Source organism: Notamacropus eugenii, chromosome 1, assembly GCF_028372415.1.
Source record: "Notamacropus eugenii isolate mMacEug1 chromosome 1, mMacEug1.pri_v2, whole genome shotgun sequence".
In the NCBI taxonomy this organism is placed as follows: Eukaryota; Metazoa; Chordata; class Mammalia; order Diprotodontia; family Macropodidae; genus Notamacropus; species Notamacropus eugenii.
Genome location: NC_092872.1, coordinates 496,779,056 through 496,807,053, shown reverse-complemented (window position 1 = coordinate 496,807,053; position 27,998 = coordinate 496,779,056). Strand labels below are relative to the sequence as shown.

The following is a 27,998-nucleotide window of genomic DNA, read 5'->3' as shown; positions in this document are numbered from 1 at the left end:
CCAGTTTTTCATATTTGGTCTTAAGAGATGAAGGACTAAATTTAGGTCATTAACCAAAAATACTCCACCAGCTCCCCTGAGCAATTGAGGAGTATATGGCCACACCTCATGGTGGTGTGGGTAAAGTCACTTATGACACCTGATAATTCCTGTGCTCCAGGTGAGGTGTTGGTCCTACCATTCCCCATTCAGGAGAGTCTTGTGTTTGATTACAGAGAAACTCTTCCCCCAACACCCTCCCTTTTCCCCTCTCCAACCCCCAGGTAGAATCCTCAAGATGAGTTTTTTTCTGGATGGAGATAAAAGTTTGTCTTAAGAAAAACAAAAACAAAATAAAAAATCCAAATGAAAAGAATCCAATCGATGACAAGGTCCTGGCCCTGTTCCCTGGACAAGGAGGGTAGGTGGAATCGGCGCTGGGGGCAGCTGTCCAAGCACAGCAGAGGTGCTACTCCAGCCTTACGTGATGTCCTTCTGCCGGGGGGGGCGGTGGATATTCCTCACGACACACTTCACCATCCACTCGATGCCCTCATTCACCCCTTTGCTGAGAAAACACCAGATATGAGGCAGTGGGTCCCCATGGTTCTTCAAAATGTGTGAGATGGGGAGAAGTGGGATTGGCTCTGGAGATGACTCCATGGTCTTTGAAGGCAGGTCATAGTTAAGAAGACACAGTGACCATAGCTACAAGCTCCCTCTACAGACCTCATTCATGTTTACAAAATGACCACACTGGAAGGGACTGGTTCATATTTCCCTCCTGCCAGTTACAAACATGTGCTGTTGACTCTCTATCCATTAAGGGCTGGCAACAGTTAGCTCCTAAATGAATCAGCTCTGCCACCTAAGTTTCTGGTCCTCCTCCTCATAAAGCCATTTATATGTGGTAGCAACAGCTGTAGGCATGCAGAAATACCCTGGGTACTAAGAATATAAATTCTTCTCTGGTCACTGATGGTGTCCAGGTCTAGGCCATGAAAAAGCCTGATAGCTTGGGATCCTGTTAGGTCTGGTGAAAATTATTTACTGGCATGGCACAGGGTATGGTTAGGAAATACCCACTAGTAAGGCTGCTGCTATGTCTCTCCACACTTACCCTGTGAGAGCTGAGCAAGCCTGTGTCAGACAGTCTCTCTTCCCTATTTTATTAATGCAGTCACTGAATGCAGTCTTGATATCAGGAATGGATAAGCAGGTCTGTTGAAAAAAGGAAAATGACAGAAACATTAAGAAACTGGTCTTTTGATTACAGTAACCCCAGGGATGCCAACTGATTTATTCTCAGACACTTGGTAACAGTTAGGAATGAGGTGGTCACTTTTCGAAAGAATGTATCCAAAAAAAGGAAAAGTTACAAGGTAAACCTAGTGCTTCCTGAATACCTAAGTTCTTATGCCTGGCCTCTCTTTTCATTTATTCTGGGTCATCAAGGCACATCAGTCACTCATCTTTAAAATGTAACCATTCAACTTCTCTGCCTGTGGCCCTCCCAACAAATGGCACATGGTTAAGGCAGGACATAAGAACAGCCTCTCTCATTTCATTCATTAACCAGAACACCACCCATTTTTCAGAAGAGCATCACTTTATTTCAGATGTTGGGTGTCCCTCTTCATTCATAAGGCCTTGGCCCAAGGATCCTTTCTCTTTTCCCACAGGCAAAGAAGGGATTCTGGGTTGCAATCTGGGTTTATGTAAATATTTTGAAAATATTACAGATACTGTCCCCATGATACTCTGGACTGAGGCTTAAAGAAAAGAAAAAGGCAAGTAAATATGGCAAGTAATTCAGAAAGGGATGAGGCAACTACAATTGCCTAGACCGCTCCAGCTATCAATAATAGCTCGGCCTCACTCTCAGGGAATCTCTTGAGACCTGATGCTGGCAGAGGTGAGAGACCCAGGCCAGCTTTGAAGGAGACAAAAAAGGAGAAGAAAGTGGGAGGAGGGAGAAAGGGAGATCTAAAGAGCAAAGACCTAACAGAACAGGCATCAATTGTGGAAATTAAGAAAAACATTTATAAACATTTGCCAAAACAGATTGTTCAACACTCTCTAAAGGTTCATTTGAGACCTCATGAATATAAGGGGCTATTAAAACCTATTTCCAGAGCAACCTTCCTCCAAGAAGCTTCACTGCTTAACAGATTTCATCTCATCCTTACATTATCTCCAGGGGATAAGCCAGAGATAAACCCTCCCTTTCAAAGATGAAGAAACTGAGGCAAAGATATGGAGTTCTGCATGCCAGAAAGAGCTATGTATAGAATTCAGGACATAAGCTTCCCATTTTATGACCCCCTTCCAGGCCCTATTCTTTCTCCAGTTTTGACAGAATCCAGCTCAGTCCTGCTGCCAATACTTCCTCCACACCCTTACAAGAACTGATCACCTATTTACAACAAGCTGCACTAGGAACTTACGTAAAAAGCAACAGGCAGAAACTCAGATAGGAAGAGGTAGGTAGGCAATAAATAACATCTGACTAGCTGCACTAACCCTTAGGACCCTCCAGCATCTGTTTACCACCTCATGAGATTTTTCCAAGTTTCCCACCATCCCAAAAAGTGGTGAAATAAATATGGAATAAGGGGGCGGAGCCAAGATGGCAGACTAGAAAGACACACTTACTCAAAGTCTATCCCCACAGCCCATAAAATACCTGTAGAGAGGGACTCTCAACAAATTTTGGAGCAGCAGAAGTGGAGAACAACAGAGTGGAGATTTCCAGCCCATGGTGACCTGAAAGGCCCATGGAAACATCAGCTGCGCTGGACGCAGAGCCGAGCGCAGAGCCCAGCCCAGCCTTGGCTGAGCAGTGTGATGAGACTCTGGGAGGAGGACACCTGGGGGGGTGGAATCTCCAGTCCCAGCAGCGGGTCCTCAGATCCCTCAACCCATAGGCGCCAAAGGTTAGTGATGGGGTTTTATCAGCTGGCCAGGAAAGGAGAAGGGCCTTCCCATAGCTCCGACAGCAGGCAGCAGCCACAGAGGCAGAAAAGCAGCCCAGTAGGAAGCTCTACTGTTGGAGCGTAAAAACCCCTGGGGGCACTGAAGAGCTGAGTCTTACCTCAGCCCTAGGTGGAGGCTCTGGGCCAGCTGGTCTTTGTCTCACACCGAATGGCAGCCCTGCCCATCCAGCTTATCTGAAAACCAGCCCCCAGTGCTGACTTGATGGAACTGGGGGCCAGGTGGCTGAGGAGAGGTAAATGCTAAGATTCTGGGCATAAAAATCCCTCTCTGCATCCAGACCACTACATGCTTGATTGTGCCACCTTGGAGGAACTGAGATCTCACAGATTCCCAGAGTATACCCTACTCTTGACAAAGGACCCAAAAGTCAAGTAACTGTTTGGGGAAAAATGCCCAAAAAAGGGAAAAAAAACAAGACCATAGAAGGTTACTTTCTTGGTGAACAGATATTTCCTCCCATCCATTCAGATGAGGAAGAACAATGCTTACCATCAGGGAAAGACATATAAGTCAAGGCTTCTGTATCCCAAACATCCAAAATAAATATTCAATGGGCTCAGGCCATGGAAGAGCTCAAAAAGGAATTTGAAAATCAAGTTAGAGAGGTTGAGGAAAAACTGGGAAGAGAAATGAGAGAGATGCAAGAAAAGCATGAAAAGCAGGTCAACACCTTGCTAAAGGAGACCCAAAAAAATGCTGAAGAAAATAACACCTTGAAAAATAGGTTAACTCAACTGACAAAAGAGGTTCAAAAAGCCAATGAGGAGAAGAATGCTTTAAAAAGCAGAATTAGCCAAATGGAAAAGGAGGTTCAAAAGCTCACTGAAAAAAATAGTCCTTTAAAAATTAGAATAGAACAGAAGGAGGCTAATGACTTTATGAGAAACCAAGAAATCACAAAACAAAACCAAAAGAATGAAAAAATGGAAGATAATGTGAAATATCTCATTGGAAAAACAACTGACCTGGAAAATAGATCCAGGAGAGACAATTTAAAAATTATGGGACTACCTGAAAGCCATGATCAAAAAAAGAGCCTAGACATCATCTTTCATGAAATTATCAAGGAAAACTACCCTGATTCTAGAACCAGAGGACAAAATAAATATTGAAAGAATCCACAGATCCCCTCCTGAAAGAGATCCAAAAAGAGAAACTCCTAGGAACATTGTGGCCAAATTCCAGAGTTCCCTGGTCAAGGAGAAAATATTGCAAGCAGCTAGAAAGAAACAATTCAAGTATTGTGGAAATACAATCAGGATAACACAAGATCTAGCAGCTTCTACATTAAGGGATTGAAGGGCATGGAATAGGATATTCCAGAAGTCAAAGGAACTAGGACTAAAACCAAGAATCACCTACCCAGCAAAACTGAGTATAATTCTTCAGGGGAAAAAAATGGTCATTCAATGAAATAGAGGACTTTCAAGCATTCTTGATGAAAAGACCAGTGCTGAAAAGAAAATCTGACCTTCAAACACAAGAATGAAGAGAAGTATGAAAAGGTGAACAGCAAAGAGAAGTCATAAGGGACTTACTAAAGTTGAACTGTTTATATTCCTACATGGAAAGACAATATTTGTAACTCTTGAAACTTTTCAGTATCTGGGTAGTTGGTGGGATCACACACACACACACACACACACACACACAGACAGACACACACACAGACAGACAGACAGACAGACACACACAGACAGACACACACAGACAGACAGACAGACAGACACACACACACACACACACACACACACACACACACACACACACACACACACACACACACACACACACACACACACACACACACACCCCACAGGGTGAACTGAATAGGATGGGATCATATCTTAAAATAATGAAATTAAGCAGTGAGAGAAAAATAAATTGGGAGGAGAAAGGGAGAAATGGAATGGGGCAAATTACCTCTTATAAAAGAGGCAAGCAAAAGATTCCAATGGAGGGAAAAAGAGGGGAGGTGAGAGAAAAACATGAAGCTTACTCTCATCACATTTGACTAAAGGAAGGAATAAAATGCACACTCACTTTGGTATGAAAACCTATCTTACAACTCAGGAAAGTGGGGGAGAAGAGGATAAGTGGGGGGGGGGATGATGGAAGGGAGGGCAGTGGGAGGAGGGAGCAATTTAAAGTCAACACTCTTGGGGAGGGACAGGATCAAAAGAGAGAATAGAAGCAATGGGGGGCAGGATAGGATGGAGGGAAATATAGTTAGTTTTATACAACACGACTCTTAATGGAAGTCATTTGCAAAACTACACAGATATGGCCAATATTGAATTGCTTGCCTTCCAAAGGGAATGGGAGGGGAGGGAGGGATGAAGAGAAGTTGGAAGTCAAAGTTTTAGGAAAAACTGTTGAGTATTGTTCTTGCTACTAGGAAATAAGAAATACAGGTAATGGGATATAAAAAGTTATCTGGCCCTACAAGACAAAAGAGAGGATGGGGACAAGGGAAGGGAGGGATGTTAGAGAGAGGGCAGATTGGTGATAGCAGCAATTAGAATACTTGGCGTTTTGGGGCAGGGGGAAGGGAGAAATGGGGAGAAAATGTGGAACCCAACATTTTGTGAAAATGAATGTTAAAAGTTAAATAAATTTTTAAAAAAATTTTTAAAAAAAAGAAAAAAATAAATATGGAATAAGACCCGGAAAAATGCTAAAAAAAAATTATGAAGGCAGGGAAAATGAGGATAATAAAACATATTTCACTTACAAGAAATGTTGTGATTGAGAGGTATGTATAACATAACATCCTCTTAAATACCCAACAAATGAGTTCCTAGCCACTTCTTTTTTCCCCAGCTTTCAGCAGAAGACTTTTGTAAAGCAGCAGTAGATCTGAGGCTAACCTCCTGTATTAAGGAAGGGCAGCAAGGCAGGAAGCTCTGGTAGGATCATTTCTGGAAGAGTTTTCTTCTTGTTTTCATGCAATCATTTATCTAACCACTTGGGCATAGAAATATTTTTCTTCTCCTATGTAGAAATTTCAATCCTTTTTCTGGAAACACCTCTTCTTTGTCATAATGAATTTAACAGGCAGGGATAAAAAGAAACACAATTGAAGGTCACTGTGAAGGCAGAAGGAGGGACGGAGGAGAAACTACTCATCACTTAATAGAGCACAGATGCTTGGAAGGCAGGTGATTGAAACAAAGCCCTGCCCAATCTGTTCTACGTCTGCGTCAACACAGGACTTTGGGAATTACACAGCACAGAGCCAAGCCAGCAGGATCAGCCCAGTCGGTGCTTAGAGAGAAATGGAATTCCAGGAAGAAAGCCAGGAAATGAAGACTGACCCTTAATCAGAGATGACCACTGTTTTAGCCACCCCCTCCCCCTCCAGATGATGTATAAAACACACAGGTCAGGAAAAGGAAATATTCTTCTGATATTCTGTGATCCTATGGTATGTACTGTCTCCAAGGCCAGACATTCGAACACAATGGATCATAAAGGCTACAACTTTAACTAAAGGCTAAAAATGAGGCAAGAAACCACAGTCCAGTATTTATAAACAAAATTATATTGGGAAATCAGTTTTTTGGCCTCCCTAAAATCTAAAGGGAATAATTCTTGGTATATTTTAAAGTCATTATTCAAGCAAGCAGCCATCAACAATGAAGAATGACCCAAGGGCCACCATTCACAACATGCCAACAACTGAAACACATGGAGTACATATTCCTATTCCTTTCTGCCTGTGAGCAGGGCTCATCAGAGGTATGAATGGCAGGGAAGAGAAAGGAAGGAAATGGAAAATAGAGATTTCAAAGGATCACAGATTTAGATTTTTTAGACCTCAGAGATCATACAAGCCAACTCTCTCCTTTTACAGATGAGAAAACTGAGACCCAAGAGGATTAAGGAACTTTCTTCAAATTCACACAGGTAGTAACAGAGTGGCCCTTAAACCCATGTCTTCTGACTACGCATGTCATGCTCTTTTTACTGCACCTCCACCATACTTTGATGGTCCACAATGAACTCAACCCCTCCCAGCAACAATGGGCTCCAGATGTGGCTGGTGACAGGATGAATGGAAGTAGTGACCTTCCAGCCCCTATTCCTCCAGAGACTTACTTGGGAGGCTAAAATAACTGTTCTCTTTCAGTTTCTCTTCTATGCTTCCTTTATCACTTGGAGGTATGTTAAAGTTTTAACGAATATTCAACATAAAGCAGTACACATAAGAGTAAAGTATTTCTGTTAATGACAACAGGTCCTAATCTAATTTCCTTCATCAATTTCAGGCAAGAAGATATTTTTTCATTCTCCTTAATCTGATTCAACTCCTTTCCTTTCATATAGCTACCTTTCAATTAACATAGTAAATCTGCCTTCTGAAGATCTTTCCAAGACCTTCTTAAATCCACTCTTCTCCAGAACTCTTGCCTCAGTTAGGGAAATTGAGATGGTTATTTCCTCCAACCCTTGTCCATCTAACAAACCACAGTGGTATTCAGGGGAAAAGAAAAATTCACTTTAATCCCTTCAATACTAATAAAAAAGTCCCAGTAAAATATCACCTTCTGGAGGAGGGTAAGAGCACCTTTATGTCAAATAGCCTACCTCTAGATACCTATCAGTGGAAGTCCAAGGCCCAACTGTGAGGTAGAAATATAGAGTATAAATTAATTCAGTGGAATGGAGGATGAAGGTAGCATGAAAGAAGAATGGCATTTATACGCATGAGCAACTATGGTTTTGTCCTTTTTCTGAGCAGTGTCTTACGATAATGTCAATCTGCCTCCCTCCAGTGGACAGAAGATAGTCCTACATCTATGTGATAGAGGTCAGAGGGAAGGGAGGCATAAAGGACAGACTCCCTGAAGCAAATAGTAACAAAGTTCAGACCACTGACTGACTCTTGAAAGGAAATCTCAGCTTGACTAATGGCTTGAACCTCCTCAAAGTGGAGCTTCAAGTGTACATCTTCCGGATCCTCTGAAAAAGGGAAAGATGAGGACAACAGTTCCAGGGATGAAGTAATGAGAAAGAAACTGGGTTCTGAAGTACAGAGGGAAGGAGCTGAAAACACCATCATTTTTTACCATAGCAAATTTTATAGCACTAAGCAGATGGAGAGTCAAAACCATTCATAGATTAGCGGCCCTTAGGCACACTATTTTGACACAGTACTGAGCAGGAGAGGAAGGAAAATAACTACAAGATCTAGAGGCCTGGAAGACACACTACCAGAGGGAAGGGCCTTAGACCTAAAGGAGTAAGTCATATGGGAGAGGACTGGCAGGATTTGGGAACCTCACACAGGTCTCAGATATAGATTACAGATGTATTTCCTTGGTTCCTAAACATAGGAGGTACTTATAACTCACACTAAGTAGATATTATCTCTGCCAACCCATAAGACAAAAGATTCCCATCTTTGCTTGCCTCTGGGGTTCAGAGAAGTCTTAAGTCCAGTTTTATCAAAAAAAAGCAATCTAGGACTGAGCAAGGAGTCAGTGATCTCACCTCTACATCCTGTTTATTGGCCAGGACCAAGATAGGGACCCCCTCCAGGGCTTCACTGGTGATCATTTTCTCTGGGAGAAACAAAAATGATGAGTGATGAACTACCCCTGGGATGGAGGCATTAAGTTCTGTCAGGAATTTCATTTTCAAGACCTCAGACAAGCAGAATGGGTTCTTTTCATGGCCATAGTACCCAAATGAGTACTTCATGCCTTCACTTTTTTACAACCCACTGTCTTGTCAACTTCCCCAATGTGGCTTCCAACTCTATTACCCTACAAAACAGCCCTCTTAAAGGTCTCAAATGACTACCTAATTATCACATGCAGTGGATTTTTCCTCAGGCCACATCCCATCCTCTCTGACCTACCTTCAATACTATTGAAATTTCCTTCCTTAAACTCAGTTCCCTCACCTTTTGTCACACTGCACAAAGTTGGTTCTCCTTCTATCACTCTGATCTCTTCTAACTTTGCTGTTTCCTCCCACTTCTAATCCCCTTAACAGGATTATTCCACAATATTCTGTCCCTGCCTCTCCTCTCTCTTCAGATTTTCCTCCAAAAGTTCTCATGCACTGTCACTTCCTTGCAAAATACTTCCAAATCTGTGTGTCCAATCCAAACCTCTGTTCTGATCTTCAACCTATAATTTGCATCTACCTGCTGGAAATTTCTACCTATATATCCTGGCTGGTACTTCAAAGAAATATGCTGAAGACTGTACTCACCTCTCTCATTAGAAGTAGACCCTCTTTCTTATTACTATACTTGATTCCCTATTAGAGTAACTCTTTCCTTCACCCAAGAAGAAAATTTTAGAATCCTACTTGAAATTCTCTTTCTTATGCCCCATATCCAGTCAGATGCTAAGGGCTCTCAAGTTTTCCTTTAAAACCCTTTTCAAATCCATTCCTTCTACCTACTGCAGCTACTACAGCTCAGGCCCTATTACAACAGCCTCCTTAGCAATAGTCTCTCTCCGTTGAAATCTACGCTACTTCTGTGGAAAAGTCACCAGTCTTTGAATCAAGATTTGGGGTTGAGTCTCACTATCCTAACTGGGAAAGCCTAGGCAAATCAATTCACTTGAGTCTGTTTCTTCATCTATAAAATGAACACTTGTACTACATACTCCAAAGGAATAGTACAATGAATACACTTTGCAGACCTTTAAGCACTGTGTAAATGACAATTCTTCTTAGAACACAACTCTGATGTCATTCTCTGGACTAAATAAAATCTAAACTCCTCAGCATGATACTTAAGGTCCTTGACAATTTGGCCTCGGATTATTTTTGCAGCCTTATTTCCCACTTATTTCCTTATACAAATTTTACATTCCTGCCAAAACAGACTGCTCACTTCTTCCCAGACCTGATTTGTGTGGTTTTTTTTTTCTCGTGTGTTTCTCACAGCTTAGAATGGCCCTCCTCTTATTTCCATTTATAGAAATTCTACTTACTTTCTGAGGCTTGGTTCAAATGCTACTTCTCCAGCGGAAATTTCTCTGATTACCCTTCTTGTCCAGCACTTTGCTTCTATTACTAACATAGTATTTATATAATGCATTGCATGTGGTTATTTGAGTTCATGCCTTATCATCTCCCTTCCTAAACTCTACCTTATCTAGCACAGAAATCGTGTCTCATTTATCTTTGCATTGACCATGCCAAGTCTGCCTGGCAGACTTGAATATAGCAGGTACGCAACAAATGGCTTTTGAATGAACAAAACTCAGGTCAAAACCATAACTCACCAAATGCTCTCTTGGTTTCTGAAAGTCGCTCCTCATCAGTAGAATCGATGACATAGATGACCCCATGGGACTCAGCATAGTACTAGAATGAAAGCAGAAAGGTTAACATCCAGGAGCAGCTTCAGTATATTCAGAGCACATTGCAAAGATCAAAGAGAGAAGGAGAGAGGTGGCAAACTGCCGGCACAGGGCCCGATATAAACAGGATTTTCTAAATTACTGTGATTGTCAGTTTCGCTTATCTCAAGTGGAGATAATTCATGATATAAGAGAGTGGACAATGGGCAAAACTCCACGTTGGAAATGCTTTTCCTAGCTTAAAAGAAAATAATTCAAAAGGGCTTCTCATATATTGTTTTATTCTACTCCCTATGTGCCAACTGGTAGAAGTGTTGGGACACAGAAGTCCAAGATGCTCAATGCTTTGAAATGGGCCAAATACCCTAGTCTTGGCTAACAAAATAATGAGAAATCTTAATTGAATCTTTCCTTTGCAATCCAGTGTTGGTTGAAGCTGCCAAAAAAATGGTCTTTTTATCAGCCCAGGCAAAAGCTTCTCTTTTAGGGGAATAACCATTATTCTAAGTAGAACAGATTTTTTTTTTTTTTGCAGGACACTGATGTGCAGAAAACAGCTATTACTAAGTGTAGATTGGAAACTGGCATCTGGAAACTCCAGCTTCTAACTGCATGAACAAAAAAAAAATAGTATGTTTGAGCAGATAGATTTCTAGGAGTTATTTGTAAAGCTGCTTCCTATAAGAAGTCAAAATATTCATACTGTGAGGTTTTGAACAGTAAAATTACCAAAGAGCTATCTTTACCTAGCTCAGTATCTGGTTTGTGATGGGACTATCCTCAGGACCATAGAGTTTCTAAAAATTTTATGGAACTTAAGCATAAGGACAGGCCTGGAAAAAAAGAAAGTTCCTTTCTTACCTTATCCCAGAGAGACTGCAATTCCTCTTGTCCTCCTAAATCCCAGAACATAAGGCGAGCTTTGCCCACATCAATAGTACCAACTTCAAGGAAAGAAGAAGGAAGAAAAGAGAAATTAAAGGTAAAATACAAGATCCCAGTCACACAAACTTCATTTTCCCCAATCTCTCATCTGAAAGTAAAACAAAATAACTCCCCACTACTCCACAGAGTAGCAATCACTGAGATAAGGAAGGTATTCAGCTCTCAGAAATTCAGTTTCTTTCCTTTACCACATAAGAAGATCAATGAATAATCTGTTATTCCCTGGCTATCTCACCTAGGTCATCATGAGATATTGTCACACTATATCTATTTGCTTTCCTGATTCTGTAACCCCAAAAGATCCACTTACTATTCAGGCCCACTGTAGTGGTGATTTTGGATAAACTCATCCCTTTGTAGTTTCTGTTAAATCGGGTTTTCGTTTGCTCCAGGAAAGTCTAGGTAGATGGAAAAACAAACAAGAAGGTAAGTTTAAAATTGTCCAAAATGGAATGGGCTGCCTCAAGGGATAAGAGTTCTCTGTCACTGGAAATCTTCAAGTGGAGGTGAAATGATGCTTATTAGGGATTCTGTTGATGGGATTCATGATTTCAGAAAGGGCTAGATTAGAACAGCTGAGCTCATTTTTAGCTCCAAAAATCTGTTAGTTTCTACAATCCAGGAATATGCCATAGCTAGCTCCTACCAACTCTTGAAAAATGACATTTAAATTTTCAGTGTATTTACACCTCAGAAATGCTATAATAAAAGTGTGATTTATTGTCTTACTGATTGCCTGGGCTTAAGAAAATGATAAAGGAAATGTTAAGAATGCAGATTAAATATAAAATTGTGTTGTATGAACTTTTTTCACTTGAGACCCAGCTATTAAACACTTAACCAGTACACTCCAATTATCATAACTGTCTCAGAAAAACAGATCCAAAGATCACTCCTTCCCCTTTCTAAAATGCTCCTTTCTTACAATCACTTACAATAACCTTTTCTCAGACTTACAGCTGAGCTATCACATAATCAGTTGAAATTTTACTGAATGAAAAAAAAAAGTAGCAAAATAGATTTTACAAAAAGGAACTGAGGTAACCAGAAAAGAAACTACCTACCGTCTTTCCCGCATTGTCCAGCCCCAAGATTAGGATACAGTATTCATCTCTCCGGAACATGTACTTATAAAGCCCTGATAAGAGTGTATACATCCTGCTCCTGTAAAGTACAAGAAACCAGGAATTACTGGGGAATACTGCTGGGGAACTCTGTTCCTTACAGCATCTTCCTTGCTTCCTTCAATATAACAACAGTAATGATCGTAACAACAACAGATAAAACAATTGAGCCAGAAGGTCCAGGATCCTATTCTAGGCTCCTTTTGCTGTGTAATCTTGAGAAAAATCAACCTGTTTCCTCATTGGCAAAATGAGTATTATACCACAGACTTCTCATTTATTCCCTAGAAATTTTGTAAAGATTAGGTTCTGACTGAAAAACTTTAAGCTTTTGGGAAGATCAGTGATAACAATGTCATAATACTACTAGGCTTATCCCACTGCTCTTTCCATGTGACTGGAAAAGTTTCCCCAAAGACACTGGCATGTAACAGGGTGAGTTTCTGCTTTCTCTTTATACAGTGAGCTAGACTGAGTGCTTCTCAGCAGGCTAAATGGGCCTTTTAACTTCTCTCAACATAAGGGCCTACAGCTGAAAATATCCAAGGACCAAAGTGGCATAGCACAGCAACTCTTTTATGGGGGCCACTATCATTCACCTAGACAGAAACTTGTCCCTTTCTCTCTTGAGAAACACTATAACCCAGAGATTCTGGGCTTTTAAGGGTTATTTTAAAGGTTATGGGGAAAAAATTAGGGGCCTCATAAATTCCCATAACTTGTGCTCCATGGGTCAAACCAACACCTCCACCACAGCCAACAAAAACAAGACTAATCTTTCACTGAGGGAACCATCTCCTTTACTACTGACTTGAACTAACTAACAGATAAGGAGAAGAGTATTAGTTTTCAAATAATGGTTTGGAACACTAGGATAGGACAGACCTACTGGCTCAGCAGTAAGACAAGAGGGGTTCTATCAGTAGGCAGACCAACTGATCTGGACACCCACACAGGGACTCACTAGTTCTGATGTTAGCTCATAAACGAAAGTGGGGTGGGAGATAAGAATAGGACTTTATGGCTCAGAAAAAGGTCTTGGAATGGCTGAATAAGCTGTGGTAGGATTGTGATGGAATGGAGGGGGATGACTTCAGAAAAACGTGGGAAGACTTATATGAAGTGATGCAAAGTGAACAGAACCAGGAGAACAATGTACACAGTAACACAATATTGAGGCAGTTACTAGGCAGTGGATAGAAGGCTGGGCCTGGAGTCAGGAAGATCAGAGTTCAAATCCAGCCCTAGACATTTACTAGCTCTGCAACCCTAGACATGTCAACCTGACCCTGTTCTCCTCAGTTTCTTTATCTGTAAAATGAGGTGGAGAAGGAAATGGCAAACCACTTCGGTATCTTTAACAAGAACCTCAAATGAGGACAAGAAGGGCCAGACACAGCTGAAAAGTCTGAACAACAAATATAAACAGTAGCTCTACAGTAATAATGATCAACTGTGAAAGACTCAGCTACTCTGATCAATACAATGAATCAAGACATTTTCAAAGGATTTGTGATGAAAAATGCCATCCCTCTCCAGAAAGAGAGAACTAAGGAACTGAGTGAACATTAGAAACATACTTTTTTTCACTTTCTTTATTTTTCTTTCCTTTTTTTCTTGGGTAGGGGTGGGGGTTTGGGCAAGGAAAAGAAAGAGTGGCTGAGAGCGATGTATTCCTATTAGCTCAGATGGAGCAAGGCTCTCGAAAGCAGGGGCACGTAACGCCACGGTCTCCAAAATGGGGAGCGAGAGGGCAGTGCAGGAACACAGGTTCAGAAGGGGAGTGGGAGGGCAAGATGAACCCACGACTCGGAAGTGGGAGGAGGGGGCGGTGTAGTCTAGTAGTGGAAGGGGGCCCGGAGCGTCACCTAGGAAACTGGGTCCTGTGGCCCAGACGCGGCCTGGGCCAGGAGGGAGGGGACGTGCCTGAGTTTCAGAGCGACCCATGCGCTTCCTCTTCGCCTCCAGGGAGAGGCCGGCTCCGGCCAAAGGGCCCTCCCCACAGAGGGAACTCTCTGGTCCGGCCTCAAACTCCTAAGTCAGCGGCTCGGGAACTTCCACAACGAACGTGGAGCCCGTGAGGAAGCAACAGGGAACGGGCTGCGGGGCTCCTACCTGCGGCCTAGCGCCTCAGAGACGGAGCCGGAACGACGGCTACTACAGCCACTAGGGCCGAACGAGACCCTCTCGGGCCACTACCTCTACCGCCAGCAAGAGTCGACCTCTCTCGCTGACCCTGGCGCTATGACTTCTGGGACATAGAGTCCACACCGAACTCTTGGAGAAAGGAGAGGCCTTTTGGAAACTACGAATCCCAGCAGACACCGGAAGTCCGCGGGCGGTAGGGTCGTCAGCTCCAATGACGCTTGCACTTCCGGTGGACGGCAGAAGCTGGGGAGGGAGTTCCGGTGGGTTCGTGGCGACCCAGTGAGGGAATCGAGGAGCTGTTGTGGGCCTCTCTAGCCAGAACAAGTACGGCATCTATGGTTGTCTTGCCCGAGCGGCGGTTTCATGGCGGCCGTGGAGGTGGCGGCGGCGGCTGCTTCCCAGGCCTGAGGGGTGAGAGGCTGAAGAGACACTGAGCTTACTGAGGGAATAGGGCCCGAAAAAACCTGGGCAGGGAGGACGGGGCTCGGGAGCAGGACTAGAGATGAAGAAACGATTCCTCCACCGAGGGTCTGTGGGCGAGGTCTCTGCGGAGGACGCCCAAGGGCTAGGCCTCATCTCCCCTCCCCCACCACCCTGCTCCCACCGCCGCCCCTTCCTCCTCCCCCTTCCCGTCTTCTTCGTTATAGTCTTCCCCTCTCCTCCACCTTGTTCTCTTCTCTGCCCTTAGGAGCTTACGTTGTACTGGTGGGAAATAAGATCTAGGCAGCTAAGTCAGTACACAATTTGTACAAGGTAAATAATTTCTCCGCCCCCCACCGGCTCTCCTCTCCTCCCTTCCCTCTTCCACCCTCCCCACGGCCTCATCCAGTCCCTCTTCCTTCTTCCCCATGGCCTTTGTCTCTTCCTCCTCCCACTAACTTTGACATCCCATCTTCCCTTCAGACCTGTCCGACTACATGACAGCTTTAAGTTTAGGAACCTTAATTTTAAAGGACTGCATGGTTCCTGCCCTCGCGAGTGGCCTTGCTCTGGCGTAGCTGTCCTTTGACAGGAGTGATGATGCCTCCCCTAGCCTGAGGGGGGATGGGGCCCAAACGCCAGGACTTCTGTTGTGATTAAGCATCTGTTTGAAATGGCCTTATTCCTCATCTCTGCAGATCGTGATTCCTAAAGGTGCTTGTGGAACAGCTGCCTCCTAGCCAGCGTTTTGTAGGATGTAGGGATACTCAAGTAGATCATCAGAAGAGCTACAGACTGCCTCTGCAGGATGGATGAAAATAGTGTGGAAGCTTCCATCCAGACCTACCATGTCCAACTGCAGCAAGTGGAGCTGGCCCTGGGGACCGGCTTGGACCCTACTGAAAAAGCTGACTTGCTTCAGCTGCAGGCTGACTTAAAGCAGCTCATCGAGCTAACTGAGTCCAGTCTTGTGTCCATCAAGAAGAGTAAGCTCCTGGCCACACTGGACCCAAGCCTTGGCCTAATTGAGAGCGCAGTAAGGGATGAAGCTGAGTATTTGGCTTTCCAGAATGCCATTCGTGAAGTAACAGATTCTGAGACTCAAGGTGCTGAAACTACAACCTCTCCTGAAAGAGGAGAAACGGAGCCTGACAGATCTGGGCATGAAGAGGAGGAAGAGGGAGAGTTGAGTGGGATGAAGGTGAATGCTCCCTACTACAGTTCCTGGGGCACTCTGGAATACCATAATGCCATGATTGTGGGGACAGAGCAGTCAGAGGATGGCACAGCAGGGGTTCGTGTGCTCTATCTCTACCCGACTCATAAGTCCCTAAAGCCCTGTCCCTTCTTCCTGGAGGGAAAATGCCGATTCAAAGAGAACTGCAGGTAATTCTCTCATGCCATTCTGTCTTTACAGGTACCAGAAGACACTCAGTCAACTGAGGACAACAGCCTCAGCTTGAAATGGTTGGGAGTGATTGGTTTAGTTTTTAGTCATTTCTCATGCTGCCAAGAGGTGCATGAGGCATTCTCAGTATTGTTTTCTTGCCCTCATTAGTACAATATAGGGCATGACAGTGTTTAGAAATTAGGGTTTGGAGTTTTTTTGGTGGAGGGGGTGCATTTTGGGAGGCGGGTTCTTGGACCATAGTTTGATCCTAGGCACATCTCCCCTTCTCCACTCCTTGGTTTACTCCTCTGTTAAATAGGACTATACTTCTTTGAGTGCTTTGAGTTCTCCTGTATCGCACATGTGTGAAGCAACCTTGCAAAATGCTGTAGCTACTCACCCACAGTGAGTACCCTATGTGTCCAGTGAGATGCAGTGGTGGGCTTTACTCCCATGTGTCTTGGGGAGGGACAGGGACTGGGTGGAATAGGGAAAGCTGAAGGGTATTATTTGGTTTTGGTTTTGTTCTTGTTTGCAAGGTTTATGGAGAGGCATATTTCTATGTTGGCCTTAAGCTGACTGGTGGGACTCTTCTTCCTTGATTTTACATATCCTTTTTTGTTGAAAAAGAATTCAGCCCAACTAAATGAGCAGTGGTGTGAAAAATATGATAAAAATATATAATCAGAGACTTGCACGCTTGATTTTGTGTGGAATAACCTGAGCGAGCTCTTACTTTAACTGTACATTAGGAACGTGGGACCTAACTGGTTATCATAAAGGAAGTGTGGAGAAACCACTGAGCTAGTAATCCACTCCCAGAGAGTTGAGAGTTTACTGCAAAAACCTATCCCACCAAAAATAGTAAAAATAAAACAGCTCTCAAACTCTCCATTATTTTTGAATGGGTTACCTCTTTTTTGGCATCTATCTGATTCTCTGCATTTGAGTACAAGTTCTGACAGGTACTGGATTTGCTTCTTCTTGGTACCTGATGTTAGTGCCATTTATGGGTGGGAATATTTGATGTGCTTAACCTAATCTCTGCAGGTTCTCCCATGGGCAAGTAGTTGCTGTGGATGAGCTTCGTCCCTTTCAGGAGCCAGACCTGAGTGCCCTGCACACAGGCTCAGCCTGTCTAGCTAAGTACGATGATGGAATTTGGTATCCAGCGAGGATCACAGGTAAGCTATTAAGACAGGGAAGACTGAGGGTTTCCTTAATCAGTGTCTTGAAATGATTGCCTCATGCCAGTGATTTTGAAAGCTAGATCTGATATCAGATTTTTTTTTGAGATTCAGATAAAATCAGTTAGTTGTTAAAATTTGATGTCTTATTTTCATCATATATCAGGTACTGAAATGGAATGGTCTTTGTTTCCTTTCTTCCTCTATTCATTTCACTGTACTTCTTCTGTGACAATATTCATGGAAACAGTTATTGAAAAGGTCTTTGAATGTAGCAGTAAAACAAGTCAAAGATTGTGGCTCGGTCCTCAGTGCCGTCAGGTAGGACACCTGGGAGAAGCAAACTTGATCCCTCACACATGGTCAAAGACTGACCTTTATGCAGGCCGTTGAGTCCACAAGCATTTACCAAGTGTATGCTGTTGCAGGCATGATGCTGGGAGTAGAAAGACAAAAAGGAAATGGTCCCTGCCTTTGAGGAACAGGGGGGTAAATAAGATATTTGTAGATAAGTCAGTTCAAAATATATACAGTATAAATTATAAAGCAGTTTTCTGCATGAAGGAGAGCATTAACAACTTAAGGTATCAGGAAGTAACACTTGAGCTGAGCTTTGAATGGAATAAACGGTTTTAAGAGGCAGAGTGAATAGGGAGGGCATCCCAGGGAGCAAAGATCCAGAGGCTGGAGCTGAAATGTCATGTACAGCAAGCATGTTAATTTGACTGGTACATAGAATATGTGAGAGAGGGTAATGTGAAATCAATCTGGAAAAATTAATGAGAGTCAGATCTTGGAAGTGCTTTAAATATCAAACAGACTGCTATGTATTTTATGCTACAACTATTAGGGATCCACAAAAACTTCTTGATTAGGGGTATGACATAGGCCCAGGAGTAATATTGGAACAGGACACTAGACTTGGGTAAAAACACTTGATTATCATTCTTGGCTAACCATGTAACAGTAAGTAGCCTTCTTTTTCTTGCCTCAGTTAACTCGGTAATGTTTTAGTTTCCAGTTCTACTTTTGTGTTTTTGTGGGGTTCTTTTGCTCATCTTGTTGGTTTCACATGATCATGAAGTTAATTGGTGTGCTGTTCTTCCTTCCACAGACGTGGACAGTGGCTACTATACGGTCAAGTTTGACTCACTGCTTCTCAAAGAGACTGTGGTGGAAGGGGATGGTATTATGCCTCCTCTACGAAGTGAAGACAGTACACCTTCAGAGTCTGATGGAGATGATGTGGATGATTCCAGCTATGCCAAAGGTACTGAGATGGCTCTGCCTTACTCATGGTGATCAGTGGAGCACTAATGTCCTTTCCATTCCAATTCAGCCTATAGGAAATGTAGAACTCTCTGTTCTCATGAAGGCAGGTGGAAGGGCAAGGGCTAAGCATCTAGAGGTCTTCTCTTCAGTTAGAAATTATTTTGTTCCATCTTGATCTTCTTGGAGTTCTTTGGTATCTCTTATTTCTATAGTGTCTTAGTATTTGCAGGGTGTTTCTTCTCAGGAACCCTGCAAGGAGGATAGAGCAAGTGTTGTTATCCCATTTGACAAATGAGAGTGAGGGTCAGAGAGGCCAGATTCCTTGCACACATTCACACAGCTTGTACATGATGGACCCAAGTTTTTTACATGGGCTCACGACTCCCAAGTCATTGCAATCAACTGTCATAACTCCATACTCCTCTGGAGCCTATTGGTAACTGGTGCTAATCTGAGGGGGAGGTGAGTGTGGACATTGGGGTGAAAGAGATAGTGTTACTGTTGATAAGGGAAAAAGAAGGGGAGAAGGGCAATGTTGCTACTATTCTCTGGGGACTCTATGGCAGTAGGTTCCTCCATGTACAGTCACTGTCTAGGTTCTGTACCCTTTAGATTCATCTGTGAGGAAAGTTGCAGCTTTTATGTAATGCCTTTTGTCTCCCTTAAAGTCAACTTACACCCGTTCTGTGGAAGAGTATATGAGAATAATTAACTTCTGGGTTCAGGTGGCATCAGGGGGACTCCCTTGCTGCGTGGTCCTTTCCTTAGTTAAGCTGATGTCCACTTCTGTTTTTTTTTTTGTAGTGGTGGAGTCAGATACCTTGGAAAAAGGGGATTGGGGTCCTGCTTGCAGCTCCTCATTTGCTGGCTGGGAGGCACATACCCGAGGCATTGGTTCCAAACTTCTTGCTCAGATGGGCTATGAGTTTGGCAAAGGTAACTTTTTTTAGCCCTTGAGGCATGTCTTTAACCCAACAGTCTTCATATTTATGTTGAAGAATGGCATTGATTTGTCAGCACTGACTCAAGCTATGTAGTTCTGTAATTCCATGTGGAAGGATAACATTTCTCTTCTACTCCCAACCCACCCTTGTCATCCTAGGTCTTGGAAAGAATGCCGAGGGCCGGGTAGAGCCCATCCATGCTGTGGTGCTTCCAAAGGGGAAGTCCCTGGATCAGTGTGCTGAAATCCTCCAGAAGAGAACAAGCAGCAAACCAGACCTTGGCAAGCCAAGGAAAAGCCAGGCAAAGGGGAATGGAGTCAAGGGACGCCCACCCCAACGCAATGTGTTTGATTTCCTAAATGAGAAACTCCAAGGCAAGGTTCCTAGGGTCCAAGAGGAAGGGAAGGTCCCATCCCTTAAGAGGAGTAGCAAAGAGCTCTACCATGCCAGCAAGAGTACCAAGCGATCCCTAAGTGTACAGCTCTTCCAGATCTTGGAAAAGGTGGAGCAAACTCAGAGGGACATCCGAAGTATACAGGAAGCCCTGGCACGGAACATTGGCCGGTATGATATAGGCTTTTCCTGGATAGGGAAGGCCTTGGGGAGAGATTGAATGACAGATGAGTGCCCACAAGAAAGACAAGGTTTCGACTGCACATCTGAAATTACTCCCAAGAGCTGAATCGGCAAGCATCTCTGAAGTGCTAACTGTATGCTAGCTTGTCATTGTTTTAGCACATCCTTTTGTCTCAGTTCAGGGATAAGAGATTACTAGGTTTGAATTCTCCCAACCAGACTGTGATCATATGAGGAGCACTTGTCTACAGAGAGGAATGTCTTTGAGGATAGAATGTGGTTAGTCCAGTTTGCTAGCCTTCAGTTAATTCTGAAGTCCCCCAGAGGGGGCATAGTTACTTTTAAATTGCTTGGAGTGAAAAGCAGACAGCCTCTGCCCTTATGGAGCTTCTGGTCTAGTAAGAAAGACAAGATGTCTTTGCAATCAGTGTCAGATCATGGGAAATGTAAAGGATAAGTCAGGGATTGTAGCAGAGGCTAGAGAATCAACTAAATTAATTTGGGAAGGTTTCCTTGATGGTGAAGCTGAGGCTGGTCCTGAGAGTAACTGCATGGTTTTTTTCTAGGCATAGCGTGGCCACAGCCCAGCTGGAGGAGAAATTGGCTGGAGCCCAGAAGGAGCTGAAGAATCTCCGGGCCCAGGAGGCAGGTTTGCAGCGGGAACAGAAGACTGCTGACACACACAAGAAAATGACAGAGTTTTAGTGCTGAAGCGGGAGTTCTTTCCTGTCTCCTGAGTCCATCCTTCCCCCTATCTCTTCATCACCCACTGCCCCCACTTATCCCCCCTCCCACAGTGGGTGTGGCCCAGGCCAGAAAGCCCAAGTTTCCTCCATTCTCCTCCTCTGCTCCTAGACCCTGGGTACTTGAAGGGGCAGGCCCCACTAGGGATACCTGTTGCCATCCTTAGTGAGCTCTGCTTCAGCCTCACTGACTGGAGACCCCTTCTTTTGGGCCACAGGTTCAGATATTAAGGGATGGGGCTTTAGGACTAGCTGGAGGCTCCCAGGGGATGGGCTGGCTAGAGCTATAGTTTCTGCCTCCTAAGCTACCAGACTTGGGGACCTGAATTGTACCTGCTGTAGACAGACCAGGAAATTATAACAGATCACCTTTTCCCACACTTCCCCAGAGCCAGACTCCCTCCCAGCCTCACCCATCAGCCAGTTTGTGGCCTCCACTCTTCAAAAGGGTGAAGCCAGTGGTGTGATAGAAAAGTCAGGTGTCACTCCTCCCTCTCCCAAAACACCCCTGAGAGTAGATGGAACAGAAGAGGAGGCCCAGAGGAGCAGGGTTTGCAGACAAAGGCCTCTTTCGCTTTCCTGTTGACCCCAGGCCTGTCCAAACACAGACCGAGCTGTGTTGAAGTCACTGTGTCTCGGGGCAACCTCTTCTTGGGAGGGGGAAACACTTTTCTCCACACTTGTTTTCCAGTTTGTTCTGCCACAAGGCCTTAGGAAGGAGTTTTTCTTAAACAAAATGATTAAAGTGACGTTGTTGCTGTGTCATTAAGTGGAGAGTCTCTGGTGAGGGCTGAGACCAGAAATAACAAGGTGGCTCCCTGGGTACAAAATGAAGGCATAGGACTCAGAAGGATATAAAGATTCAGGAAATGGGGTAGGGGGGAGATGGGACAGAGTGGGGACTGCTTGATAGGAGCTGTGGCTGACAGGTTCCCTTCCCTTTCAAAAGTGACCATGTCCAACTGGACAGAGAGAGCAGTCAGATGGGGGAAAACCTTTCAGCCTCAGCTTCAATCCTTGTCCAGATGGGGCTTCTCTGTCAGAGAAGAAAAGTCAGAAGCAAGAATGGCAAGTAAAAGAATATAAAAAGAGCAGGTCACTGAAGTTTCACCCCCAGATTGGCTGTAATTCCACAAAAGTTACCAGTGTATAAGGTGGCTGTTGGCCTTTAATTTACTGCACAGAATTGAATTGATGGATTGAATGGAGAGGCCAAGGGTGCTGGGCTGCAACATTTCAAGGCTCCAGCAGAGGGAGCAGTGCTTTGCTAGATTCCTCCAGTCTGCAGAACGTGGAGTAGGTGATAGAGGTTTAGAAACTACATGGGGTTGGGTGGGGAGATGTTTTAGGCACGGGCCAGGAAATGAGCCCTGAGGGTGGGGGCTGAACAAAGAAGCTACCACTTTAGAAGACATGCTGGAACCGTCCCGAGGCTGGCTGACAGGTCCGGAGCCTCCATCCAGCATAGTGAAGAGGAAGATAACCTGGCAATACCAGTGATCGTGGGGGTTGAAAGTAGAGACCGGCGAAGTTTGCCTGAAAGTAAGTGTTGTATAGGCTTCTTGGGTTCTACAAGGAAAGGCCTCTGGAGCCATTGGGAAGCAAAGGGGAGGTAGATCCCAGTGAGTCAGTTCCAACCATCCACCAGGCTTAGGGGACAGTTAGAAAATGTCATTAGCATAGAAGCTACCCCACTTAGTATCTGATGAACTTATGGTTCAAGTCAGCTAAATGCTTTCCACCAACCTAAATACCGGGGGTAGGGATAGTACCAACTGAGCAAAGCCAACTTCTTTCCAACAGTGGGAAGGGAAGAAGCAACACCTAGAAACTGGTCTGTATAGAGCTAAAAGGTCAAAGCCTTGTGATTGCTTTCCTAGGAATTTGGGGGAGTACATTCTCCTGCCCTGCCCTTTACTGACTCTTCAAGCAAAGACACCTTTACCAGTTTTGGGGGTGGTAATTGAAACATCCTATTGGGAAAATTCTGCAAATTCAACAACTAGCCAGTTCCATCCTGCTTCTTGGCCTCTTCTTAGTCACATCACATTCCCCATTAGGAACCCTGTTCTGGTAAGAAGCCAGAAATTACCCTGTCCCCATTGTTGAGTTGTTGAGAGACCTTCACATCACTTCTTAAACCTTAGGGGGATGGGGTCATCAGGCAGGAAGCAGAAAAGTCAATGGTTGCATGAAGGGGCTTCTGTTGCTGACCTGTCAGGATGGCTAACAAGGAGGGAGCTGAGAAGCTGAAGCTCCCCTCCTCTTACCCCTGCTGCTTTGCTTGAACCCTCCATGAGATCCATTCTTCTTTATGTGTAGCTCCCTGGCCTTAGAGTTTTGAAGTAACCAAGGCATTTTGAAGGGCGGAGAGAGAATGGCAGTTTCCCTCCTTTTCCGGCAATTGGGCTTAGTGGCAGTAACAGCTGATGCCTTTCAAGGGCTTCCTCATCACCAGCCTTCCAAAGTAAATGTATTATCAGAAATGCTTTGGCTACACAATTCACATGCTGGGTGCAGTGGTCAACTCCACCATCGCTTCCACTACCATCATTCCCTCCCTCTCCCTTTGCTCTCCCATTTCCTCCGCCAAAAAAAAAAAAAAAGCAGTAACTGAGATTTGTGGGACTGAACTTGGTGAAATTAGAATGATAAAATCACCTTTACCTCAGTAAGGTCTACAGGCCTTGTGGTTTGTGGGGTCAGTATGGTGTGCTTGTTTGTGGTTTGGGGTGAAACCACAACTGATTCCAGGTCAACAGGATATGAAATCTCCCAGGTATACTTGTGGGAGTGGGGGGAAGGAGGCTTTTTGACTGGGGCAGTGGGCTGGGTGAGCCGTTCTTATTGTTCCTCTCCACCCCCAAGGTTCCAGGAGCTTTGGTGAACCTTGGCATAGCAGGAGTCTGTACCTTGAGAAGAAGTCTTTAGGAGAAAGAGGTACCCCCGACTCCCTTTGACATTGTGGGGGAAGCAGTCTCAGAAACACAGATAGTCTAAAGCCAACTAGAGTTTTCCCAGGCTGGTAGTGCCTCATGTAGCAACCTGATGGACAGATGCTTGGACATAAACGGAAGTCATGTAGATCAGTAAGGATGGCTTTTTAAGGCACCAGCTCAGGCACTGTTAGCAACTCATCAACATCCGAGACCACAGGTTGTGGGGGAAGGGGACCTGAGAAGCCTTTTGGTTTCCTGTTCGCTGAGTCAGAGCATCTCCCCTCCCTCAGCATCCCACCATCTGTTCTTTGAGGGGGTGGGGAAGGGGTTGTATCCTTCAGAGATTCAAATTAGGATTTTCCAATTCCATCATAACTGCACCATACTTCCTGACCTGGCCCCTTCTCCACAGGCCACAGTACAACAGCTCCCTGCATGGCAGTGGTTCAGACTGCCCCTGAGCTCCGACCCCCTCCAGCCCTTTGGGTCCTGAGCTGCCTGGCCTTGGTACTTATGCTTTGTGCCTTGTGTACCACCTGTCACAGGTATGTCTGTCCCTTTGTCACCCATCACTCAAAATGACTGTCATCCCAGCAGGGATTCAATTCAATTAATCATACACACTCACAGGGCATAGGGCCTGTTGTAGGCTACAGGGAGGAGCCAATGAGGAAGCTCTAGGGAAGCTCACAGGCTGCTTAAAGAGGCAAGACTTGAGGAAGCGATAGAACAATGCAGCGCATGACATTTGAAAGAAGATAGAGCTTTGGTTGAGGAGACGGTTGCTTGAACTGAGGTAGTCCACCCCCAGTCTTTCTTCAGGGACAGAAATGTGACTTGAGCTGGTCTTGAAGGATGGCTGTTATTTCAGAGCAGGGAATGGGTAAGGAAAGTCTGGCAGAGAGGAAACAATGTATCGAAAAGAATGATGAACTTGAAATCAGAAGACCTGAGTTCAACACCATGGCACTTTGTCAAAGTCACTTCTCTCTCTCCACCCCACTGGCCTCAGTTCCCTCATCCATTAAAAAGGAGTTAGATAAAGTGATCTCTAGGGTCCCTTCCAGCTCTAGCATTACCATGATCCTACTCAATTTTCTGTAAAATGAAGGGTTTAAAATAGAGGATTGTTGAGGTTTATTCCAGCTCTACATACTGTGACCTCATGTCCTGCCTCATAGCCTGTTGGGAGACATGCACTTTACAGATTGCAAAGCGCCCTGGATATAGGAGCTATGATATTACTCTTCAGGACAAAATGGGAATGAGAGATAGTGACTGGGGGGGTGGGGGTGGGGGCGCAAGGAGAGACAAAGCGAGGGAGAGGGAGAAAAAGAGAGAGCTAAAGGAAGTATAAAATGATATGTATTCTGGAACAGTGAGACAAAAAGCTGGGAAAGTGTCAGTTGAACCAGGATGGTGAGGGCCTTGACAGGTCAAGGAATTTGGTTTTTATCCTGTGTGCAACCACCAGTGATGAAGCCAGAGTTGTGTGGCAGGAAATATGCAGGATGAATTGAAGCAAGACAGAAAGTGGTGGTTCTAAAACTTTCCACATGACTTTAGGTAAGTAATTTCCCTTCTCTGTACCTGTTTTCTCTTCAGCAAAATAAGTGGGGTGGAAGCTTCTAGATCTTAATATTTTAGAGGCAGGAGAATGAATGTTGGAGAGACCTGGGTTCAGATCCTGGATCTGACAGTCAACATCAATCTAGGCAAGTCATTTAATTACTCTAAGCCTTAGTTTCCTTATTTTTAAAATGGAGATGGTAATGCTCATTACACATTCCTCACAGGATTGTGAGGAAAGTGCTGTGCAAACCTGAAAATTTATATATTTCTATCATCATATGATACTGTGATATCAATCAGCTATGATATCAGGGGCCCTTAGCCCCCTGCTTCCGATCTTTGTGACAGGTGGGAATGGTGGTGGAAGTCTATGGTAACTTGGGGTCTTGCCCACTGGTGAGTAAACCCCTCCCACTTAGGGCCTGAGACTTACTATCAGCAAAGACTAACCCCCTCTCCCTCCCCTTGCCTTTTCTGTCCTCCTACAGGAAGGGTAAAAGAAGGCAGCAGTCTGGGCTGAAGCTAGTGGATGTGGTGAGTGACTTTAGGTGGGACAATGCTAATGTGACATTCCCCCCCTCACCTCCCCCTCCCCCCGCCCCTTTTGCATGGGCTTTGGGTTTCAGGAATGTGGCTCATGGTTGAAAGTGGGGGAGGTTCTAATTAGATTTCCCCTCCTTCATCCCCTAGTCATTACTAAGACAGACTCAGCTTCGTTCTCTCAGCAAATCAGACTCCAAACTGCATGAATTCAACCGGGGCCCCAGGAACAGTAAAGGTGAGGGATTCTTTGTCCCCTTCAGTTCTAAGTCTTTTCCTCACCCTAACCGCAAGACACCAAGTAGAATCTTATCTTCTCCCCATTTTCCTTCTCTCCACACCAAGTCCCGTTGTCTCTCTCCAAACTTGCTGTTCTTTCCCCTAGCCCAGCGTCCTACCAGCATTGACCTCCTATATCCAAGGTGGCCAGGAGGGACCAGGGCTGACGTTCAGATGACCACAGTGCCCCCTGTGTTTATTCATCGTGAGTTGCCCCAGCCTCCACTTGCTTCAGACTCCTGGACCCCTGAGTCCACCTATTCCAATGTGAGGCTGGCAGCTGCCCCAAGAGCTCCCCCCATGACACAAAGGGGAGAGGAACAGCTGAGGATTTCAGAAAAGTTGGTAATGGCAGAGTATGCCTGTATACGGAAGAACAAGAAAGGGGCTGAGGTGGGACCCAGCATTACAGGTCCCAGTGATTCAATCCCTGGGGAGAGAGGAGCTCCGAAACCTGGAGAAGCAGCTGAGGTAAAGTGGGTTTGGAGAGATTGCAGAGCTCTGGGCTGGGGGAATATTGGCAGGGTTTTCCCTTGGGGAGAATAAGCATTGGGGGCAAGGTGTGTGTGGGGTGTCAGGATAACTCTAGAGTATCTCCCCTTTCTGTAGCCAATTTCTCCTTTCTTTCCTGATTCCCCCTTCACCCTTCCCCAAACCAAGATGTAGACTGAAGAAGCCAGAATCCTCACTGGTATCCAGGTCACTCTGGTTTCTGCATTTTTCCCCCAGGTAGAGGTTCTGTACTCCAAGATCAGCAGGCCAGGACGGAAACCCTTGGAGCCCACCTGGAACAGAGCTCTATGTAACCAGCTGGATAGAAATACTCAGGCCCCCCTAGTGGAGACTGCAAATGAAGGGAGCCAGAGTCCAGCCACAAACCCCACCTACAGGACTAGCAGTCCCTCCTGGGGCAGGGATACAGGAAATGGCCCTATGGAGAATTTTTATGAGAGTATCAGTGAGATGGAGGGGCTTGGTGGGGCACAGACTCATAAGCCCTCTGAAGATTTATGAAAATGGAAAAAAAAATAAAGGCAAAAGGAGGCTTGTGTATGTATATACTTGTGATCCTGGGATTGGGGTGGAGGGATAAGGAGAAAAAGCAGTCTGAGGCTGGGAACTTTTCAGTCTGTCCCCCTCATCCCCTGCCATGTTCAGGGGCTCTTTCTTTGGGCTTATTTTTCCCTGAGTGTTTTTTGGATGCAGACCCCTGTATTTGAATATTATGGGACTCAGAGAGGAGGTGCAATCTAAGAGAGAACACAGTCTGGAAGACTTAATGTTAATATGTATGGATCAAATCATGCTCTGGCAGTTCAGATATAAGTGAGGGATGAGTGTTTGGGAAGGCACGGGAAAAAGTTAAGACAAGATAGAAAGAGATGAGATATAGAGACATTTAGGAAATTCATGAGGAAACAATGGAACACCAGGAAAATGGAACGTTGGAATAAGATGTTGTTCAGCTAACAAACCACCCTTCCTGTGGTCAAATAGCTTGGAGCCATGAGCTGAGAGGTCCCTCTGGTCCTAGAGCTGCAGGGTTGGGGGTTGACCTCTAGGGAGAATTCGTTCTCTGGGGGCTGGTGAACTTTGGCTATTGGAGGCTGAG

General features: G+C 44.7%; 3 protein-coding genes across 10 annotated transcripts; 2 read left to right on the top strand and 1 right to left on the bottom strand.

Moving 5' to 3' along the window:
• Nucleotide 1: 1 nt before the first annotated feature.
• Nucleotides 2–14,857, bottom strand: ARFRP1 (ARF related protein 1). 4 transcript variants are annotated; one of them, XM_072633284.1, is made up of 8 exons: nt 14,492–14,610; nt 12,317–12,416; nt 11,563–11,650; nt 11,169–11,251; nt 10,230–10,311; nt 8,473–8,543; nt 1,100–1,200; nt 2–547 (listed from the first exon to the last, which is right to left on the bottom strand). In XM_072633284.1, the coding sequence occupies exons 2-8, from the start codon at nt 12,407–12,409 to the stop codon at nt 460–462; spliced, it is 606 nt and encodes a 201-aa protein (XP_072489385.1). In that variant the 5' UTR covers nt 12,410–12,416; nt 14,492–14,610; the 3' UTR covers nt 2–459. The 4 variants fall into 4 exon arrangements, with proteins under 4 accessions (XP_072489385.1, XP_072489384.1, XP_072489386.1 ...); XM_072633283.1 differs by lacking the exon at nt 14,492–14,610 and adding an exon at nt 14,303–14,434; XM_072633285.1 differs by lacking the exon at nt 14,492–14,610 and adding an exon at nt 14,245–14,378.
• ZGPAT (zinc finger CCCH-type and G-patch domain containing) lies at nt 14,768–21,821 on the top strand. Of its 4 annotated transcripts, none has more exons than XM_072633278.1 (8): nt 14,768–14,848; nt 15,213–15,277; nt 15,643–16,330; nt 17,385–17,518; nt 18,636–18,791; nt 19,598–19,729; nt 19,896–20,301; nt 20,880–21,821. In XM_072633278.1, the coding sequence occupies exons 3-8, from the start codon at nt 15,753–15,755 to the stop codon at nt 21,016–21,018; spliced, it is 1,545 nt and encodes a 514-aa protein (XP_072489379.1). In that variant the 5' UTR covers nt 14,768–14,848; nt 15,213–15,277; nt 15,643–15,752; the 3' UTR covers nt 21,019–21,821. The 4 variants fall into 4 exon arrangements, with proteins under 4 accessions (XP_072489379.1, XP_072489380.1, XP_072489378.1 ...); XM_072633277.1 differs by having other exon boundaries at nt 14,807–14,935; XM_072633279.1 differs by lacking the exon at nt 15,213–15,277 and having other exon boundaries at nt 14,785–14,848.
• A 613-nt stretch (nt 21,822–22,434) lies between these two features.
• Nucleotides 22,435–27,443, top strand: LIME1 (Lck interacting transmembrane adaptor 1). 2 transcript variants are annotated; one of them, XM_072633281.1, is made up of 7 exons: nt 22,452–22,598; nt 23,925–23,996; nt 24,408–24,540; nt 26,056–26,101; nt 26,258–26,345; nt 26,493–26,857; nt 27,116–27,443. In XM_072633281.1, exons 3-7 carry the CDS (start codon nt 24,431–24,433, stop codon nt 27,398–27,400), a joined length of 894 nt encoding a protein of 297 aa, XP_072489382.1. In that variant the 5' UTR covers nt 22,452–22,598; nt 23,925–23,996; nt 24,408–24,430; the 3' UTR covers nt 27,401–27,443. The 2 variants fall into 2 exon arrangements, with proteins under 2 accessions (XP_072489383.1, XP_072489382.1); XM_072633282.1 differs by lacking the exon at nt 23,925–23,996 and having other exon boundaries at nt 22,435–22,598.
• The last annotated feature ends 555 nt before the right edge of the window (nt 27,444–27,998 follow it).